The sequence below is a fragment of the Sorex araneus genome, chromosome 10 (genome assembly GCF_027595985.1).
Source record: "Sorex araneus isolate mSorAra2 chromosome 10, mSorAra2.pri, whole genome shotgun sequence".
NCBI classification, from domain to species: domain Eukaryota; kingdom Metazoa; phylum Chordata; class Mammalia; order Eulipotyphla; family Soricidae; genus Sorex; species Sorex araneus.
The window spans coordinates 48,454,126-48,476,130 of NC_073311.1; the positions used below are offsets into that span (position 1 = coordinate 48,454,126).

At 52.4% G+C, this 22,005-nt stretch overlaps 1 protein-coding gene across 4 annotated transcripts in view; it reads left to right on the forward strand.

The window, feature by feature from the left end:
- ABTB3 (ankyrin repeat and BTB domain containing 3) overlaps positions 1-22,005 on the forward strand; it is a 246,842-nt gene that overhangs the window by 205,976 nt on the left and 18,861 nt on the right. The window contains exons 5-11 of one of the 4 annotated variants that reach the window (XM_055118417.1): positions 368-533; positions 2,988-3,077; positions 4,737-4,838; positions 6,833-6,926; positions 7,038-7,173; positions 7,853-8,073; positions 9,734-9,912. In XM_055118417.1, the coding sequence (XP_054974392.1) occupies positions 368-533; positions 2,988-3,077; positions 4,737-4,838; positions 6,833-6,926; positions 7,038-7,173; positions 7,853-8,073; positions 9,734-9,912 (988 nt within the window). The remainder of the gene's footprint in view (positions 1-367; positions 534-2,987; positions 3,078-4,736; positions 4,839-6,832; positions 6,927-7,037; positions 7,174-7,852; positions 8,074-9,733; positions 9,913-22,005) is intronic. The other 3 variants (XM_055118418.1, XM_055118419.1, XM_055118420.1) reach the window with 3 other exon arrangements.

Consider the following 22,005-nt stretch of genomic DNA (forward strand, 5'->3'; position numbering starts at 1 on the left):
CACTCCTGGTACCACCGCATGGCCCCCCAGCACCTCCAGGAGTGACCTGGAGCACCGCTGGGTATGACCCCCCACCCAGCCAAAACACAGAAGACAAAAGCAGAGTCGTGTGGGTGTGGCCCAAGTGGGGGTCTTCCTGCTCTGTATCCCCCACAAGCAACGCTGAGTGTGGTGTGGACGTGGAGGTGGTCAGTGTCCGCCGGCTGTGACACCGGCGTGGGGCAGGGGGCAGCAGGGAGGCACAGGGACGGGGCAGCTCTGCTGTGGGAGCCTGAGACCCGGCAACGGCGCCGAAAGCAAACCCAGGCTCCCTCGGGGCCGGCCCGGGATGGCCGCTGCGCCCCCTGACCCTCTCTGCCTTCCTCAGGGCCGACGACTGCTTCTGCGCGTCTCGGAAGCTGGACGCTGTGGCCATCGAAGCCAAGTTCAAGCAGGACCTGGGTTTCCGGATGCTCAACTGCGGGCGGACGGACCTGGTGAAGCAGGCGGTGTCCCTCCTGGGGCCTGATGGCATCAACACCATGAGCGAGCAGGTAGGTCGGGGACCTGGTGTCCAGTGGACACCCCTCCTCCACGGGGCCCCCTGCAGGAGAGACGCGGCAGACCCTGGACAGAGGCTCCTCCTGCTGGTCGCTTTAGGTAGTGGCTTATTTTATTTATTTATTTAGTTTTTTAGTTTTAAAAACCTTATAAAAATACCCTTGTTCATCTTTACAGAAACAGCACGTGATTGCTGCAGCTGAAATGGAAAATAGAGGAAAGTTGTCCTGTTCCAGAAAGGAAATAATGTCATCACCCAGATAACCATCATTTTTATTTTTAGTCTCTGTCCTTCAAGTCTTCTTTTTTTTTCTTTCTAGCACGGTTAAAATTAGTTCTCTGCATTACAGAACAAGACCAGGCAGATGATTTTTTTTCAACCCAAGTTTCAGAGTGCTTTTAGGATACAGAAAGTCATTTATTCTGAGGGGCCTTAGTGAATAGGGAATTTCTGAGACACTTCTGTCCCCCAAACCTCTGAGATGAGGTTCGCATGGACATCACATACAAAAAGCAAGCTGTGTCTTTTGGCAGGAGCCCTAGATGGATGGACCAGAGACAAACACAGCTGCTTCTCCTGTGCCCAGCATAGCACAGCCCCCAGGAAGACGCGGGGTGGGGGACAGGGATGGGGGGGATAAGGCTAACTGTCTTCTTGGGATGCTTCTACACACTGATATATATTGGGGGAGGGTAAGGGTTTAGGGGCAATCCCGGCCGTGCTCAGGGATCACCTGCCTGGTTCTGGAAGACCGTAGGTGGTTTGGAACCAGGGATTGGAACCCAGATTGGTGAGATGCAAGGCAATAGCAATTCATTCTACCTCGCTTTCTCTAAGATGTTCTATTTATTTTATGGGCACGTTTATAATCTCATCGTGGATGATTTTAAATCATTCGGAATGGCTACATGAAACTGTCCGGCCGTGGATTGGCATCATGTATACCTCTGTGCTCAGACGCTTAAGTTGTTTCTAATTGCTCTTATTCGCAATGCACAGCCCCCTCGTATTGATTCGTGTCTTTGTCCCAGGGCCTGATTATTTCCTCAGGGAAGCCTTTGCAAGGGATCAAATGCCTCTTCCCTGCCTCAGGTTCTCCTTGAGCCTGGGGTCCCCTTGCCCATCTGCTCCACCTACACAGCCCCGTTTTCTCTCTCGGTTCTTTTTCTTTCTCTTTTGCCTGTCTTCCCCCCTGGATCCCGACTCTCTTCCTGAAAAAGAGCCCTTTCCATCCAAGCCTGTGTTGTACTGTGGCAAGCGTCTCCATTTCAGAGGTTAGAAGATTTCCCATTTTCCATCCCAACTCGGTAATGAACTTCCTGCCTGATTGCCTCTGGGACTTTTTTTTTTTCCTGGAAACCCATCCAGAGCCCAGTGTGATGGCTCTGTGTTTTCCATATCCTTCTGATTAAGCTAGAAATAACCTTACGTGCGGGAGGAGATAAGACTCTTAACTTGAACATTTTCCCACTAACAACCCAATCACAACAGTGCTGATTGAAAAGCTCCCGGAGGCGCTGGGACCCGGTGGTAGGTTTGAAGCGGGGGCCTCATAGGAAATTCCCAAGTGCTGTTGCACACGCACCTCCGTTTCGTTTCTAAATGATGGTGTCAGGCCCAGTGTCAGCACTGGGGCTCAGGTGCATTGAGACATGCAATACCCCCTGACCCAGGCCAGCAGCTGATGCAACAAAAACAGCCCTTGGGGAGGGAGAAGAGACCAACTAAGTAAATGATGGTTGAAGGGATCGCTCGGGATAGTAGATGTGTGTTGAAAGTAGACTATGGACCAAGCATGATGGCTGCTTGGTGCCTATATTGCAAACTGTAACAAGGAGAGAGAGAAAGAGGGAATGTGCCTGTCACAGAGGCAGGGGGAGGGAAGGAGTGGGGTTGGCAAGAGGGACACTGGGAATATTGGTGGTAGAGAATGGGCACTGGTGGAGGGATCATTGTTGAAACATAAATCACGAAAATTGGTAAGTCTGTAACTGTATCTCACAGTGTTTCATTAAAATTTTAAAAAAGAGAGAAAAAAGCAGCACTTGTTACACTTGTTACACTTGTTACTTATTACACTGGGAAAGAGGATCTGTCCAGGAGACTGTGATTACAGCCAGATCCCTTAGGGTTGAGATTGGTGATTCCAGAAAGTTCTAAAGATCTGTCCGCTGAAGTCAGCCACGTGCTTCAGCAAACAGGAAAACCAACACAGTCCCCTGGTTCAGGCAAAGATGAATGCAGAAAGCATACCGCATACTTTGCCCCAATTCAGCTGAAATTCTGGTAGTTTATAACCAGATGGGTCAAAGGTCTGCCCCCATTTTTTATGCATTTTTCCCCTGCAGGTTTTGAGCACCAGCCGAGCTTGCTCTTGCTCCCGAGCAAGGAAGCGTCTGTCTGTCCCCCTCCGTAAACCTTCTCTCTGCTCTCTGCTTCACCGCAGGGCATGACCCCACTGATGTACGCGTGTGTGCGCGGGGACGAGGCCATGGTTCAGATGCTGCTGGACGCCGGAGCTGACCTGAACGTGGAGGTGAGGGTGCTGGGGGCTGCCGGGCGCCCGTCCCCGGGGCTCAGGCAAGGAGAAGGGTGCTTTTCTCCTGGGGCCCCCTCTGGGGTGGGGGGCAGGGAGCTGGCTCCAGCATCACAGGGCCCCTCCCTCCGCTTGGGCTCGGTGACCTCCGGGCCACCCTCTGTGGGAGCTTCCCTGGCACAGACCCCAGCCCCGCCACGTTGCGTGATTCACTTAGAAACGAACCCTGAAGTCCCGCCATACTGGCTCTTCCCTGTCTCTGCTGACGGATTTGGAATCCTATGGGCATTGGAGCCGAGAGAACATTCTGGAGCCCGAACCCTCTGCCTGATGGCACAGCTGATCTGTGTTCCCCCGAGCTGAGGTTTAGCTCCCCCAGACCTGCCACCTTCCCCCTCCCCCCACCAGACCCTCACCTAGTGCACTGAGATACTGAGATACAGGGGGGTCTCAGAGCTGATCTCAGTGCTTCCCGGAGGGGCCGTGGAGTGGGATGGAAAGTGCACCCCCATGGGCTTTGGGGTCTGACCCTTAGACTCACCTTTTGAGGCGGCCGAGCCCCGAGACCTCCGTCTGCGCTCCGGCTGGAGGCTTGAACCTTTCTGAGGCCCCGTACACGGATCTGAAGAACTGGCTGTGGTCACACGGGCCGTGGAGAGTGGCTGGAAGGACCCCCTAACCGCGCTCCCCGCTCAGCTCCCATGGACCCCCATTCCCTCCTCTGACTTGCCTTGGGGACTCAGCCTTTCAGTCCTGTTCTGTGCTGCCCGACGCATGAGCTTGGAACCCGGCTGCCAGGATTCCGCAGCCCCGAAACCCTTGTCCGTGTGGGCGAGAGCGCGCCGTCTTCGTCCTGTGCCTCTTCAGCAGTTTTCTTAGCGCGTTTCCTTTTCCTCTGAGGAAAGCGGGCGGTGGACCGGGTTTGGAACCCAGACCTATTTGGATCTGAGAGGAGCCAGGGATTCGGGGCTTCCCCCTGCTGTGTATACCCCCCAAAGCGCACACCTCTGCAGGGGTCCTCCGCCTGGGTCCTGCTGCTGGATTTGGGGCTCTCGAGGCTGATCTGTGGCGTGGTGGGTCTGTGACCCGGGAACGTTGGGGTGCCCAGACTGGGCATCGTGCTAAATCCTGCCCTCGCCCCAGCGCGAGGCGAAGCCCCCCTAGCAGAAGTCAGGTGCCAGGTTTCGGGTTCGTGCTGTGTCCGGGGGAAGAGTTGGCGCTTCGTGTCCAGGAGCAGAAAAGTCCCTGTCCCCCAGGATGCCAGCCGAGGCACCGGAGTAGGGTTCGAAATCTCCAGCCACTCCTTCCCACACCGGGCTCTGCTGCCCCGCTGAATGTAACCCCAGGCTTTGCTTTTGTGGTGGTGGTATCTCGTGCCCCCTGCCTTCCCGAAGCACAGAAAGAGGAGGGAGACGGGCCGGACACCGGCCCATGAGCTTCTGCTTCTGCGACGGCATCATGGGGCCCGGCAGGAGGAATAGCGGGGCACTGTGTTCCCTCCCCGCGTCCCCAGCTGCTCCGGGCCCTTCCTGGATGTCTTTCGTCCGGCTCCAGCTACATCCCTCCAGTTAACATCCCCCCCAGCCTCAGAGAGGTCAGCCCCGCTGGTCTCAGGGTTCCGAAGATCACGTATTGAAAATAACTTCAATTTGTTTATAGGTTGTCAGTACTCCTCATAAATACCCGTCCGTCCACCCCGAGACCCGCCATTGGACGGCTCTGACTTTTGCTGTGTTGCATGGACATATTCCTGTAGTTCAGGTATTAACGCACTCCCCCTACCACGCCCCGGCATGCATGTGTCCGCAGAGATTCATATTGGTTTGTGGCCCTTCCACGGAGCATACCCTGTAGCCTCTGACGGAGGCTCTTCCCTGACACCGTCTCTCCGGTCTGGCCCTAACCAATATGAAAGCCCCCCCGTGCCCTGACACAGCCTCACACACAGAGGACCAGAGTGGCCAAGCTGTTCCCAGTGGCCTGAGCTGTGGCTTTTGTGGATCAGTTCGTGGTTCGTGATGTGGTTCGTGAATGTGGCACCTTCAGGCCTCCCCGTGGGTGCCACCGGTGGTGCCCAGTGAGCCGGAGCGAGTCGAGTCGATGCTAAGTAGCGGCTTTCCTTCTGCCGAGGGAGCGTTTCCAAGACGTTGGCTTGGATCCTGCTTGTTGAGCATCATCCCAGACACAGGACGGTCCCTCGCGTCTTCTGAAACAGCCCCCCAGGAATGCTGAGAGGGCCCCACCGGGGTCCTTTAGAGCACACGCCTGTGCGTTGCCGGCCACCGGAGAGCTGGTGTTTGGTGATCCGGCGTGGCCTCCATCTCATACCTGGTCTTCCTAGAAACAAGAGACGGGCTTCCTGGTCCAGCCCCGCCCAGTGAGTGCTGAGCTGTGGGCTCCTCCGGAACTCGCTCCTTCGAGGGGGCCATTCCTCCCGGCCCCCTGCAGCCCGGGGGACCACTCACAGGCTGCAGCTCCCTGGGGCTGGCTGCCCTGGTGCCTCCTCAGTGGTGGGTGTCCTGGAGGCAGCCCCAGGAGGAGTCAGGGAGCAGGAGGAGGTGGGGTCAGCCCCAGAGCTGGCGCACCTGCAGAGGGTCAGGACTGGCCTCTCCCTGTAGAGAACCTGAGAGCAAAGGGGCCCTGGGGTGGCCTGGCAGATGTAGCCACTGTCCCTTAGCAAGCGCGGGGCAGCACTGGGCCAGGGACTGGCCTGGGCCAGTGAGGGCTGGGGGAGAGGGCACTAGTGGTCAGCCTGCCTTTGGCCACCGTGCACAATCAGGGGACAACCTGAAGTCCTTTCTTGGCTGTGCCCTCGGGCATCTCCATGGGCAGTCAGTCTCTGCCCTCTCACTTGGCACCTGCATGCGGCCGCTGTCCACTGGGAGAGCCAGCACAGATGGACAGCCCTTCCGTTCCGAGTTAGCCCTGAGTCCTCAGAGGGTGCCCAGGACCGAGTCAGACCAAGCAGACGCCCTGCTGGCTCCCGTTGCCCCCTGAGGCTTGAATCTTGCTGCCCCAGAAAAGCTGACGTTTGCTCAGCTGTGCTCTGAACCACCCAGAATGTTCCAGAAGGGAATCTGAGTGTGCCGGTTGGCCCACAGGGTGCCAGGTTCGTTGGAACTTGAGAGTCTGTGCTTCTCAGTAACGTCTCTGACGGGCACCAAGATGATAGTACAGCGGCTAGGGCACTTGCCTTGCACGCAGCTGACCCGGGTTCAATTCCCGGCGTCCCATATGGTCCCCCAAGCACCACCAGGAGTAACCCCTGAGCACAGTAGCCAAATGAGAGGAGTGTGGCTCAAAGACAAAAGCGGGGGGCAGGGGGCGGGGGTTGTTTCTCTGATGATCTGAGTCTTTTTTTAATGACTGAACTTCTGGCGCCTGTTTCTAGAAACGTGTATGTATGTCCATATACACCCCGAGATCATGTTTAAAATGCAGAGTTCAGTGGGCACCAGGGTGGACCCGAGGGCCAGCATCTCAGCAGGGCTGCGGCTACTGCCCCAGGGGACCCCACTTGGAGAACCACCTCCACTGGGCTTCTAGAAGATTCCAGGAGCCCTGAATTCCTCTGCTGAGAGTCAGCAGTCCACTCCACAGCCTGTGCACGTGGTCACTGACCCTGCGGGAGGAGGTCACCTGGGGGGACACTCCCCCCCCTCACCGATTTCCACCCCTCGGTCCGGCCGCCTCCGGGCCGTACATGCCTCCCCCCACCCCCGCCCGGGGCACCTCAGCGGCTCTTCCCTCCACAGCTGCTCCTGGACGCGGGAGCCAAGGTGGAGGGCTCGGTGGAGCACGGCGAGGAGAACTACTCCGAGACGCCCCTGCAGCTGGCCGCCGCCGTGGGTAAGCACGCCAGGGGCTGGGCCCGGCAGCGAGCGGCCACACCCCTGCTCACGCTGTCTGTGTGCTCGTCTGCCTCATCCGCTTCTGAAACCCCCTTCTCTGGGCTTGCAGGAAATTTTGAGCTGGTTAGTTTGCTGTTGGAGCGTGGCGCAGACCCCCTGATAGGAACCATGTACAGGAATGGAATTTCCACCACCCCGCAGGGGGATATGAACTCTTTCAGCCAGGCCGCGGCCCATGGACACAGGTAGGCTAGGCTGGGCCAGGAGCCCAGGCCCCGAGCGGTGCTTGTTAAACATGCAGATTCCCAGGCCTGCCCAGACCCGCCCCCCCTCTCTGGATGTGGGGTCCACAGCAGTCCAGGCCCAGGCCCTGAGCGAGAGGCCTTCAAGGCCCACATCTGCCAGGAGCCAACGTCACACCTCGCACGCCTGCCCAGGGTGGCTGGGACTGTCCTTGTCCCCTCACAGAGCATCCCTCTACCAGTCTGGGTCAACGTCCATTCCCGGGGCAGACCGGAAGTGAGAAACTACGCACAGAATGATAAAATCCCCTCTCATTTGGCTACCTCTCATCAACATTCCCTCCAGGATTTTTCCCATCCATGTCACCTCACGAAACCCCCATGGAAGCAAATCCACTGTGGTTGGGGAGTGCAGAGGGAGTCAGAGTGGAGAGTTCTAGAACCTTCTAGATGCTTGCAGAAAGCACTGAGCCCCGAGTCATCCTGAGGAAACACAGCCAGTCACCCCACCATCTCCATCTGCACCACCATGGAGCACCCCTGTTCATGCTCTCCAGAACCCCAGTCCTGGAGGGGGGGTTCCCCCCTTTCCCTGCCCCCTGGAGTCCCCCCGCCCCCAGCCCCGCCAAGCCCTTCCCTCTCTGAGTCTCTGAGTGTCCCTCTCTGGGTTTATGATTGACAGGAATGTGTTCCGCAAACTGCTCGCTCAGCCAGAGAAGGAGAAGAGTGATATCCTGTCCCTGGAGGAGATTCTGGCCGAGGGGACTGACCTGGCCGAGACAGCCCCGCCCCCCCTGTGTGCCAGCCGCAACAGCAAGGCCAAACTGAGAGCCCTGAGGGAGGCCATGTATCACAGCGCTGAGCATGGCTACGTGGATGTCACGATAGATATCCGGAGCATAGGTCAGTGTGGGCCCCACACAGACACACACACCACACACCACACAGACACACACACACACTCAGTATTCTACACAAACACACCAGACACCATGCTCCACACACCCACACCCACACACACACCACAGCCCTACCCAGTACTAGGCCTTACTCTCTCTCACACACACAGGCATGCCACACAACCCACACACATTCCTCACACCACACACTCCACACACAACAAACACAGCACACTGCACACACACCACACTCCACAAGACACACACCACATACCCCACACTTCACAAAGACACATACTACACACTCAACACACAACACACTCTACACAGTCACACACACTGTATTTCACACACACCAAACATACCATAGTATACACACATCACACATATACCACACATACACACAACAGTCCATACACACCACACTCCACACACACCACACTCCACACACATACCACATTCCACACACATACCACATTCCACACACATATCACAACCCACCCACACCCACACACCACACTGCACACAAACACCAGACACATATCACACTTCACACACACACAACACACCACACACCACACATAAGCACCTCAATACCCACACAACCACACATATGTATGGCATCCTTCACAACTAAGATCATTGCCACTAGATGTCTCTGTCATTCTCTCTCTCTCTCACAGACACACACACACACACACACACACACACACACACACACACACGAGGTCTGTTTGCAGGTGGACCACTTCCAGGCTAGGCCACCCCACTGTGTCCACAGCCAGCAGCGTCCTGCCAGTCCCGTGTCCCTTCTGTCATCCTTCCAGGATGGCCCGACTCTGGGCCCCAGGCGAGGCCCTTCCCTTCGCATCTGGGAGCTTGTGTGGATGCAGATTGCCAGGCCCTGTGCCCAGAGGCTCTGCTGTCGAGGGTCTGGATGGACAAAGGCTGGAATCTTTATATTTAACAATCATCCCAGGCAGCGACCCCCCAGATCCACGGAGCGGCCCGCTGGGAGGCTGAGCCCAGCTTCCCTCCCCGCCAGTCCCCACCCGCAGAACCGAGCCCGCAGGAGTTGGGGGCCCTGCTCCCTGGAGTGGCCCTGAGCCAGAAGCAGGCCAGCCCCTTCTCGCTTTTGGGGGTCCAGCCCAGAACAGTCTGGCCAACCGCGCTCTGCACCCTAGGCGAGGGGGGAGGACGGAGTGTGGAGCGGCAGCTGGGCAAGGGGGGCTTGTCGCCACGACAGCAGTGAGCCGTGCTGAGATCAGTGCTGAGAATCCCCGAGGTGCAGGCGGGGTGCACAGTCGGCCTCAGTCCCACCGTGGCCCACGCTGGCTCGCTGCCCACAAGGCCCAGTGGAGCTGGTGGTGTGTCCATGAGCACACACGGGCCCCCACCTCCAACCCCACGCAGTCTGCGTGCAGCTCCTTCAGACCTGAGCACGGGGCCGGCCGTGGGCGCCCGGAGCCGGGGGAAGCGGGGGGCGTGGGCGCTTCCACATCTGCAGCTGTGCGTCCTCGAGCAGCGCCCCCCGTGGCCGTGGGCTCTGCCCGCCCGAGTCAGTCTCGGTGGCCTCCGGGCGCGGCCCCAGAAACAGGCCCTCAACAAGCGCCTTCTCCTTTGGCTGTCTCCCCGCCTCCCTCCCCGCGCCCCGCCCCCCCCAGGTGTCCCGTGGACGCTGCACACGTGGCTGGAGTCCCTGCGCGTGGCTTTCCAGCAGCACCGCCGGCCCCTCATCCAGTGCCTGCTGAAGGAGTTCAAGACCATCCAGGAGGAGGAGTACACGGAGGAGCTGGTCACCCAGGGCCTGCCCCTGATGTTCGAGATCCTGAAGGCCAGCAAGGTGAGGGCCTGCCCGCCCAGAGCCACGGCCGGCCTCAGACGCTCAGTGACTTGCAGCGTCACTTGCGGCGGGGGGGGGGGGGGGGCAGCCGTCTCTGTTACGAGGTACAGGGCACCGAGAGGAAAGGTTCCTTCTACCATGGGGGCTTATGCTCAGGTGGGAAGAGACCACCCCACTGTGCTCTGCCCACGGGGTTTATTTTTATTCTGACACGTGATGCCTTGGGTGGGGGGGTGGTGCCCAGGCTCAGAGAGGTGTGAGACCGTGAAGGAAGGGGTCACTGGTCCCCGCTCTTATGCCCTAGAGGTCATCGCACCTCACTGCCCTCCACAGTCCCTGCAGCCCAGTCCCCTGGCTAGTGTGAGATCAAGTGTGGCAGTCAGTCAATTCGAGAGATGGTGGTGGTGGTGGTGGTGTATGTGTGTGCGTGAGAGAGACACATGTGACTATGCGTGAATGAGTGTGTGTGTCCTAATACATGTCTGAGATTTGCTTAGAAAAACTGTCGGGGGGCCAGAGAGATAGTATAGCAGTTAGAGCACTTGCCTGGCACGTGGCTGACCTGAGTTTGATCCCGGATACTGGGTTCCCATCTCCTGGAGAGATTCCTGAGCTCTGCTGGGTGTGGTCTCGGGGTCCTTGTTCCAAAGCCTCTGTTGTGACACCTAGGGGTGCAATGTGGTATTACATGGCAGGTTCGACTTCGGGCAGCGGGGAGGGTTTCCAGCGCCAAGGGTGCTTACACCCTAGCAGGGCAGTTCTCAGCAAGGAGGTCAGGTGCCGAGGAGCCGATACTACCCAGGCTCTAGGGTGCCAGCAATGTTTGGGGGCCTGGAGGACTGTGCCCACTGTGCCCAGGGGACCAGGGAGTGGCAGGGAGCCAACCCAGCTCTGCTGTCTGCAAGGCAGGCTCTTAACTCCTGCCTCACTCATGGCCCGTGTGTGTGTGTGTTTGTGTGTGTGTGTGTGTGTTTAAGCTATTTATTTTATTGAATCACCATGTGGAAAGTTACAAAGTTCTCAGGCTTATGTCTCAGTTATACAATGTTCAAACACCCGACCCTTCACCAGTGCCCATATTCCACCACCAAAACCGTGTGTTTGGTTTGGGGGTGGTTTTTTTGAGGGGGACACCCAGCAGTGTCCGGGGCTTACCCCTAGCGAGGCTTGAGGGACCATATAGGGTGCTGGGAACCAAACCTGGGTCAGCTGTGTGTGTGCAGAGAAACACCCTTCGGCTTCCTTGTTAAAGAAGCGGCTGACCGGCTTACCGGAGTGGCCGCCCCTTCCGTGCTCTCCCTCCCACAGAGCCATGTCTGGGCGTGGCAACTCGTTGTTTACCGTCACGTCTCTACCGAGTGTCCTGAGTGTCCGTCCCTGGGCTGTCTGGGGACGCCAGACTTCACCTCTCAGGTCCCCTTCCGGGAAAGGTCTCTTCATGTGTTTTGCTCATGTTCCAAGTAAATGGTTTGCTTTCTTACTGCTGAGCTGCGGGAGACCTTTCTATGTGGACAGAGCCTGGCCCTCTCCTGGATACGTGCTTTGCAAATGTGTTCTCCCATTCTGCGTTTTGTTGTTGTTGTTTTTGCTTTGGGGGTGGGTGTCCCACCTGGCAGTGCTCGGGGGCTGTTCCTCTCTCTGTCGGTGCCCAGGGTCGCTCCTGGCAGAGCTCACGGGGACGGTGCATTGATGGGAACGGACCCCAGGCCTCCAGCACGCAGACCTGTGCTCCCCGCCCTTTGAGCTTCTCTCCAGACTGTTTTCTCCCACTCTTGTTTTTGTTTGGGCGCGGGGGGCTTACCCAGCAGTGCTCAGGGGACTGTCAGCAGTGCCAAGGACAGAACCTGGATTAGCTGCATGCAAGGCAGACGCCTCACCCACTGTGCTCTCTCTACACGCTCCTATAGCTTATCTTTCTCCTTCTCCACAATCTCTTTACAGAGCAAAAGTTTTGCACTTGGACAAACTCTGATTTCTCTCTCCCTTTCTTATGGAGATTATGCTTTGGATGTCAAGTTCTCCAGTTCTTTGCCTAACCCCAAGTGACTATTTCCGTGTGTGTGTGTGTGTGTGTGTGTGTGTGTGTGTGTGTGTGTGTGTGTGTGTTTACTGGATGGTTTACACTTACTTCTCTGGTTTATTTTGAATTCACTTTTGCATGAGGCGTGGGACTGCAGGCTTTCATTGTGTGCTTTGTTTGGCTCCAGGCTGGGTAGTTTTATCTTTTCATTAGTGATGGTTCAGTGGCTTCAGCACTGTCTGTTAACAAGATTATTCTCTTTCATTGTATTCCTTTTGCACTTTTGTTAAAAACTAGTTAGACATATTTGAGGGATCCATTTCTGAGCTCTCTGTTCTGTCCCAGTGATTTATGTGTCTGTCCTTCTATACAATCTGGATCCCTGTATCTATAAAACTAATTTTGAAGACTGGAGCAACGGAACAGCTGGTAGGGAGCATGCCCTGCACATGGGTGACCCCGGCTCAATTCCCAGCATCCCATATGGTCCCCTGAGCCTGCCAGGAGTGACCCCTGAGTGCAGCGCCTGGAGGACGCCCTGTGTACAGTCAGGTGTGGCCAACAAACAAACAAGATTATAATAAATCTTAAAATTAGGTAGCCTGGGGCTGGAGCAATAGTACAGCGGGGAGGGCATTCACCTTGCACATGGCCAACCTGGGTTCGAGCATCTCATATGGTCCCCTGGAGAGATTCCTGAGTGCAGAGCCAGAAGTAACTCCAGAGCATCGCCGGGTGGGATTCAAAAAGAAAAAAAGAAAAGAAATTATGAACCTGATTCCTCCCAGTTTAGTCTTCTTTTACAAGATTATTTTAACTGTTAGCCTTTTGGACTGGAGCGATAGCGCAGCGGGTAGGGCGCTCCCCTTGCACGCGGCTGACCCAGGTTCGATTCCCCCGCCCCTCTCGGAGAGCCCGGCAAGCTACCGAGAGTATCCTGCCCACACGGCAGAGCCTGGCAAGCTACCTGTGGCGTATTCAATATGCCAAAAACAGTAACAACAATTCTCACAATGGAGACGTTACTGGTGCCCGCTCGAGCAAATTGATGAGCAACAGGATGACAGTGATACAGTGATATAGTCTTTTGCATAAATTTTAGAAGGCAACTGTTTTGTCAGCAACAAGAAGAGGAAGAAGAAGATTGCTGAGCATTGGATGGGATTGCATTCACCTGTCATTTTTAGGGGGAATTGGCCTCTCTGTGATGTTACGGCTCTCGGTGCTTGAACATGTGTGTAGATCTTTGATATCATTCATCATTATTGTGGCTTGTGGGAGAGACAAGTCCGAGGCATGTTTTGCTGGCTTTACACGTATTTCTTTGCTGGCCAATTATGAATGATATTGTTATTTTTCCCTTTTCGTCCCTATGTTCACTGTTGTATATAGAAATATGTTTGATTTGTCGCTGTCTCCTCTATCCTGTGATCTTGCTGAACTCATTTATTCTAGGAGTTTTTCTTCGTAGATTTTTGGGGAATTTTCTACTCTGCCAACCGTGTCCTCTGCAAATAAAGATAGTTATGTATCTTCCCTTTCAATCTGGGCCTGCGGGTTTCTTCCCCAGACCCAAAACGGGGGGAGCTTTGTTTTCTTATGAATTCAGCTCCCTTAGCGGCCACAGCACCTTCAGACTGCCTGTTTAAGGCCAGGCGAGTCAGAGTAGCTGCGCTGGCCGGGGACTCTGCTTCCATCTGCGCTGTCAGGCCGAGTGTGTGGGGTCCGTCTTTGGAGTCTGAGAGGACGGCGCTTCTATGCATCATTTTGTGCGTCTGTTCTCCCTTCTGCTCCTCAGTCCTCCGACAGGGTTCTCAGTCTAACTTTTGTCTTGTGTTACTTTTGTCTCTCTTTTTTTTTTATTTTGGGGGCCTCAGCTGGCTGTGCTCAGGACTTAGCCCCTGTTCAATGTTTAGGACTCACTGCTAGCAGTGCTCAGGGGACCATGCAGTGCTGGGAATCCAGAATCCAGCCCAGAACCTCACGCCTAAGTGCTCTGTCTCATCCTTACTCCGAGACTGTTTTATTCATCTTTTCTTTTTTTTTTTTTTCATTTTATTTAAACATGTTTATTTCGGGGCTGGAGCGATAGCACAGCGGGTAGGGCGTTTGCCTTGCACACGGCCGACCCAGGTTCGATTCCCAGCATCCCATATGGTTCCCCACCAGGAGTGATTCCTGAGTGCATGAGCCAGGAGTCACTCCTGAGCATCGCTGGGTGTGACCCAAAAAGAAAAAAAAAATGAAAATTTAAAAAAATTAAACATGTTTATTTCCATTTGTGTACACAAATACACAACGCATTGTTCTGCCAGGGGTTGAACTCAGAGCCTATATTATACACAGCAAGCATGTTCTCCCTTTACCTCTGAACTACATCCCCAACCCTTAGATTGATATTTTTGAGGTTTCTGGGGTTGGAGAGATAAGTACAGCAAGTCAAGTACTTGCCTTATTTATTCATCTTTTCAAAGAACCAAATATCTTTCATTATTTCCTTGCCTGCATTTCCATTTGCAGTTCCATTAATCGCTGTTCTTTATACGTGGGTTTTGTCGCCTCCCCACCACCCAGGTTCTTGAGTTAGAAACTTCTGACTATTGATTTGAGACTTACTCCTCAGAGTCTCTTTCCTCCTCAGAACCATTCTGGCCGATGTCCCACATGCTTTTCCCTGTTTGGGTTTTGCTTCCTTTCTGACTTATGGATTATTTAGAAGTATATTGGTTAGTTTCCAAGGGTTTGGAGATTTTCCTATTAGCTCTGAATTATTCATCTCTAGTTCCGTTGTGGTAAGAGAACCAGTGTGCATTATTTCCCTGCTTCCACACATTGGGGCTGAGAGAAAGTGCAGCAGGTAGGGCTCTTGCCTTACACATGACCAACCCGGGTTCAATCCCCGTATGGCCCCCTGGCCCCAGTCAGGAGTGATCCCTGAGCATCGCCACACCCCGTGGAGGTTAGTTGTATGGCCTGAGCAGACGCTCTCCCAATTTCTGGTCCAAGAGCACTGGGGAGTGAGTATGTGTTACTGCCAAGGAGGGTGTGCCCTGCACTGTCAGTGAGACCCTGTTGGTGGAGAGGCTCTTGGGTTCTGGATGCCACCTTTATCACCGAGGAGAGGGGTGGCAGTCTCCAGCGGTGTTGTGGATGCATCTCTTCCTCCTCTTGGTTCTCGTTTCTCATGTTGGTAGCTCCAGTGCTCACCCTTTGCCGACTTGCCAGGGCTTCTCGGTGAATTAGCCCTTTTCTCTTCACACAACGCACCTCTCTGCGTCAGCTCGTTTCCTTTGCCTTGAAGTCTGCTTTATCTGATGTTAATACAGCCGCCCCAGCTTTCCTTTGATCAGTGTTTGATCAGTGTTTTTTTTCTCTCCATCCTCTCACTTTCCGATTGCCAGTTTCTTGGTGTTTGAAGTGAGTTTCTTATAAACAGCACATATTAGAGTTTTTCATCAACTGTGCTAATAGCTACCTTTTAATTGGCATACGTAGACCATTTACGCTATATTTGTCTACATCTCTCTTTTTTTTGGGGGGGGGGTGCAAACTTGGGCTTACTCCTGGCTCTGTGCCCAGGAGTCACTTTTAGTGGTGATCAAGGGACCTTCTAGGGAGCCAGAGACCAAACCCAGGTCAACCGTGTGCAAGGCAGGACCAAATCTGCTGTACGATCTCCCCAGCCCTCATTCCGTACTTCCTGATGCTGGAGGATTTAAGTGTCTGGTTCTCGTTCTCATTTTTTTGTGCATAGGTCCTCTGTGTGTGGTGCTGGGGATTGAATCCCAGTTAGATGCATGCAAGGCATGTGCTTTTCTGCTGAGTCACTAACCCCCCTCATTATACATTTCTGTTTGATCTCTTCCTTTGCTTTGCTTTGTTCTGTATTCCAAGTACTCCTTGTATGTTTTCTTAGGCTGGGGGCACACACCTAGCAGTGCTCAGGAAATGCACCAGCTTTGTGCTCGGGATCACTCCTCAGAGACCTTGGGCAGTTCCCAGACCCCACTGTTATCACAGCCACAGCAAAGCAAGTGTCTTGCCCTCGGCGCTATGTGCCCAGCCCTCTGGACACTTTTCAGCTCTGTCTTTCTTACTCTCCAGAGTCCCGAGCATCTCTCTGTAAACCCTGATTTGAGAGATGGTCTGAGCTCAGTGGACTGTGGCCAGCAAGTAAGGTACTTTTTTTTTTTAATTTTTAAATTTATTTATTTTTAATTAGAGAATCACCGTGAGGGTACAGTTACATATTTATACACTTTTGTGCTTATACTTCCCTCATACAAAGTTCGGGAACCCATCCCTTCACCAGTGCCCATTCTCCACCACCCGTAAACCCAGTGTCCCTCCCACCCTCCCCAATCCCATCTCCCCCCCACCCCACCCTGCCACTGTGGCAAGGCATTCCCTTCTGTTCTCTCTCTCTAATTAGCTGTTGTGGTTTGCAATAAAGGTGTTGAGTGGCCGCTGTGCTCAGTCTCTAGCCCTCATTCAGCCCGCAACTCCCTTCCCCTACATGGCCTTCGACTACAATGTAGTTGGTGATCGCTTCTCTGAGTTGACCTGTCCCCGGAACGTGAGGCCAGCCTCGAAGCCATGGAGTCAACCTCCTGGTACTTATTTCTACAGTTCTTGGGTGTTAGTCTCCCACTCTGTTATTCTATATACCATAGATGAGTGCAATCTTTCTATGTCTGTCTCTCTCTTTCTGACTCATTTCACTCAGCATGAAACTTTTCATGCCCATCCACTTAACTACAAAATTCTTGACCTCCTTTTTTCTAACAGCTGCATAGTATTCCATTGTATAGATGTACCAAAGTTTCCTCAACCAGTCATCCGTTCTGGGGCATTCGGGTTTTTTCCAGATTCTGGCTATTGTAAACAGTGCTGCGATGAACATACATGTGCAGATGTTGTTTCGATTGTACTTTTTTGCCTCTCTGGGATATATTCCCAGCAGTGGTATTGCTGGGTCAAATGGGAATTCAATATCTAATTTTTTGAGAGTCGTCCAAATTGTTTTCCAGAAGGGCTGAACCAGTCGGCATTCCCACCAGCAGTGAAGAAGGGTCCCTTTCTCCCCACATCCTCTCCAACAGCGGTTGCTTTTGTTCTTTTGGATGTGTGCTAGTCTCTGTGGTGTGAGGTGGTATCTCATGGTTGTTTTGATCTGCATCTCTCTGATGATTAGTGATGCAGAGCACTTTTTCATGTGCCTTTTGGCCATTCGTATTTCTTCCTTGGTAAAATTTCTGTTCATTTCTTCGCCCCATTTTTTGATGGGGTTGGATGTTTTCTTCTTGTAGAGTTCAACCAGTGCTTTATATACCATTGATATCAACCCCTTATCTGATGGGTATTGTGTAAATATCCTTTCCCATTCTGTGGATAGTCTTTGGATTCTGGTCAATGTATTTCTTGCGGTGCAGAAGCTTTTTAGTTTAATGTAGTCCCATTTGTTGATCTCTGCTTTTACTAGATTGCTTAGTTCCGTGTCACCTTTGAAGATACCTTTATCTTCAATATCGTGGAGGGTTTCGCCGACCTTGTCTTCAATGTACCTTATGGTTTGTGGTCTAATGTTGAGGTCTTTAATCCATTTTGATCTGACTTTTGTGCATGGTGTCAGGTCAAGGTCTAAACCCATTTTTTTGCATGTGGTTGTCCAGTTGTGCCAGCACCATTTGTTAAAGAGGCTTTCCTTGCTCCACTTCACATCTCTTGCTCCCTTATCAAAGATTAGATGGTCATACATTTGGGGTTGTGTGTAGGGATATTCCACCCTGTTCCATTGGCCTACGGCTCTGCCTTTGTTCCAGTACCATGCTGTTTTAATTGTTACTGCTTTGTAGTAAAGTTTGAGGTTGGGGATGGTGATGCCTCCCATCATCTTTTTCCCAAGAATTGTTTTAGCTATCCTTGGACGTTTGTTATTCCATATGAATTTTAGGATTGCTTGATCCATTTCTTTGAAGAGTGTCATGGGTATATTTATAGGGATCGCATTGAATCTGTATAATGCTTTAGGGAGTATTGCCATTTTGACAACATTGATTCTCCCTATCCACGAGCAGGGTATATGTTTCCATTTCCTCATGTCCTCTTTGATTTCATGGAGTAGCGTTATGTAGTTTTCTTTGTAAAGGTCTTTTACTTCCTTGGTTAAGCTGATTCCGAGGTACTTGATTTTCTGGGGCACGATTGTGAATGGGATTGCTTTTTTCATGTCCCTTTCCTCTGCCTCATTGTTTGCATATATGAAGGCCATGGATTTTTGGGTATTGATTTTGTAGCCTGCAACTTTACTGTATAAGTCTATTGTTTCTAAGAGTTTCTTAGTAGAGGTTTTAGGCTTCTCTAGATATAGTATCATGTCGTCTGCAAATAGTGAGAGTTTGATTTCTTCCCTTCCTATCTGGATGCCCTTAATCTCTTTTTCTTGTCTAATAGCTATCGCAAGTACTTCCAGTACTATATTGAAGAGGAGTGGTGAGAGTGGGCATCCTTGTCTTGTGCCTGATCTCAGAGGAAAGGCCCTTAGTTTTTCCCCGTTGAGGATAATGCTTGCCGTAGGCTTGTGATAGATGGCTTCGACTATCTTGAGGAAAGTTCCTCCAAACCCCATTTTGGCGAGGGTTTTCATCATGAAAGGATGTTGGATCTTGTCAAATGCTTTCTCTGCATCTATTGATATGATCATATGGTTTTTATCTTTGCTTTTGTTGATATGCTGGATTATGTTGATTGATTTCCGAATGTTAAACCATCCTTGCATCCCTGGGATGAATCCCACTTGGTCGTGATGTATGATCTTTTTGATGAGTTGTTGGATCCTATTTGCTAGTATTTTGTTGAGGATCTTCGCATCGGTGTTCATCAGGGAAATTGGTCTGTAATTTTCTTTCTTAGTGGTGTCTTTGTTTGCTTTTGGTATTAGGGAGATATGTGCTTCATAGAAACTGTTTGGGAGAGTTCCTGTTTTTTCAATTTCCTGGAAAAGTTTGAGGAAAACAGGCAATAGGTCTTCTTTAAATGTTTGGAAGAATTCTCCAGTGAAACCATCTGGGCCTGGGCTTTTGTTTTTGGGGAGGTTTTTGATTACCGTTTCAATTTCCTTAACATTGATGGGTCTATTCAGGTATTCCAGGTCTTCTTTCTTCAGTGTTGGGAGATTGTAGGAATCAAGGAATCCATCCATTTCTTTTAGGTTCTCAGTAAGGTACTTTTGTCAAATTTTGTCATTTGAATTACAGAAACCAGCTCTCATTTCCATCCCCCAGTACTGGCATTATTGTCTTCCAATATTGCTCTTCAGACATGTAAAACCTCCTCAGACAGGGGCCAGAGAGATAGTACAGCAGGTGTGACACTTGCCCGGTACGCTCGCAACATGGGTTCAACCCCCGGCATCCCATTTGGTCCCCTAAGCCTCCCCAGGAGTGATTCCTGAGTGCAGAGCCAGGAGTACACCCTGAGCACCACTGGGTGTGGCCCAAAAAGCAACAACAACAACAACAACAACAAAACCCCTCCTCTGACAGCATACATACACTACTGCACAGACCATAATTAGGAAACTCAAGAAAGCCTCACATATTTTTTTTAATTGTATTGAATCACCGTGAGAGAGTTACAAGCTTTCATGTTTGGGTTACAGTCACCCAATGATCAAACACCCATCCCTCCACCAGTGCACATTCCCCACCACCAATATCCCCCGTACACCCCCCACCCTTTTCCACCCTTCCCTGCCTCCATGGCATACAATCATGATCGGAGGGGAGAAGGCAGATGGAATAGAGAAGGGATCACTAAGAAAATGATGGCTGGAGGAACCAGTTGGGATGGGAGATGCATGCTGAAAGTAGATAATGGATCAGACATAATAACCTCTCAGTGTCTGTGTTGCAAGTCATAATGCCCAAAAGTAGAGAGTATGGGGAATATTGTCTGTCGTATATTTTTTTAATTGAATCATCGTGAGATACAGTTACAAAGCTTTCATGACTGAGTTTCAGTCAATGATCCAACATCCATCCCTCCACCAGTGCACATTTCCCACCACCAATGTCCGCAGTACCCCTCCCACCACCCCCACCCCGCCCCACCCCCTGTCTCTGTGGCAGTTTCTTTCTTACTCTCTCATATGAAACCAAAGTCTCAGATGTTTAACCCATCTTTTTGCTTACTGTCATTTCCGTCTCGCCCTTTCCTTTCTCTTACCAGCAGCCAAGGCAGTAGACCGTGGTTTCCGCCGACCTCTCTAGCCCACCAGCCACTACTCCAGCCTACAGTTTCTCCACCTTTTCCTGACCCTGATCCCTCTTCCGGTCTAACTTTCCGTGCCCCCCCCCATCCTGCTAGTTGGCCCCCTAAGCATGCCATGCCTCTCTCGAGGACTCTGCTTTCACCCTTGGACTGTCCAGATAGCATCAGGCTCCTCGTTGAGACACGCTGGTTTCGGGGATCCCAGCCATTCTTTAGGAAAATCTCCTAGTGACGCATAATCCTTTCCTTTGCCTTCATCGGAGGGGATCTGAATTCCCTTTTATCTCTAAAGGATAGTTCCACTTCACTGGTTCTTATTTACTTTATCACTGTATCACTGTCATCCTGTTGTTCATCAATTTTCTCAAGCAGGCACCAGTAACATATCCATTCGTCCCTGTCGCGTGCTAGTATAGCCAGCCCGATGGTGTACTGGGGGCTCTTTCAGGATCAGGGGAATGAGGACTGTCGTTGTTTCTGTCTTTGGCATATCGAGTATGCCACGGGTAGCTTGCAAGGCTCTGCCATGTGGAATTTACTTTATATTTTTCTTAGTTCAGATTACCTTCTCTCAGGTATATTTAGAAGGAAGATGTTCTGTTATCTCCCTTCATAGAACGCCTACGTCCCCTGCTACGAATGAAATCTATATGACCAAAATACATGGGCACTTATTTTTTTAATTACTGTTTGGAGGCCACACCCTGCAGTGCTCAGGGCTTACTCCTAGCTCTGTGCTTAGGGATCACTCCTGGCAAGTCTCAGGGGACTATAGGTGGTGGCGGGGACTGAACCCAGGTCAGCTGCATGCAAGGCCAGCGCCCTACTGCTAGGCTATCTCCCCAGCGCCTCCCCATTCACTTATTTAGAAAAGAAGGCAATAATGTTATTCTTGTTGCTGGGGTGGGCCAGGGAGGGGGGGGAGCATACCTAGCAGTGCTGACTGGCAGTGCTCAGAGGGCTACAGGGTATCAGGGATCGAGACCTCCTATAGGTTGGGAGGATTTGCATCCACTAACAGCCGAGTGCAGGAGTTAGTGTCCGCAGTGGACTAGAGGTCACTTGTGGGCAGGAACTGGCTAGCCCGTGAGTCTGTTAGCGCTAGACACCCCCCAACCCCATCCTACCCCCAGCTAAAGAAGGCAGGATGGAATGGACCTGATCTGTGACTCGCTCTGTTTTGGAGTTGCTGTGTGGGTGGCTGTACCCAGCAGTACCCGGAAGACACAGTGTTTAACAATGGATACTATGTAGCTGTGAGACTACGTGAAACCCTGCAGCCTACTGCCTGTGTGGTGGGGCATCCTGTGAAATACGTCAGAGAGAGGACAAGTACCAGATGATCTCACTCATCTGTGGAGGAGAGATGCACCAGGGAATAAACAGCTCTGAGCAATGGTTTTGGATTACAGAGCTTGGCTTTGGATTACAGAGCTGATTAACATGCAGTAGGGGGAAGGTGTGTTGGGGGACCGAGGGGGGTTGCAGGTCAGACCAGAGGTGGCATAGGGACAGCCTCGCTGGTCATGGACACTTCCGTGCTGCAGCTGTGCTGTAATTCTGTGAATCAGTACCGTAGACTTAAACAGTGTCCTATTCCCTAAGCTACAATAAAGCAATTTTTAAAAAGTATCTTTGGACCAGGGAAATGCAAGGGAGTAAGGGCACTGTCTTGCATGTGGCCCACCCTGGTTTGATCCCTGGTAGAGTATCCCAAGCACCCCTGGGAACTGCCACTGAGCACAGAGGCAGGATCATCCTTAGACCATCACTGCATATGGCCCCAAACCCCAAATAAACAC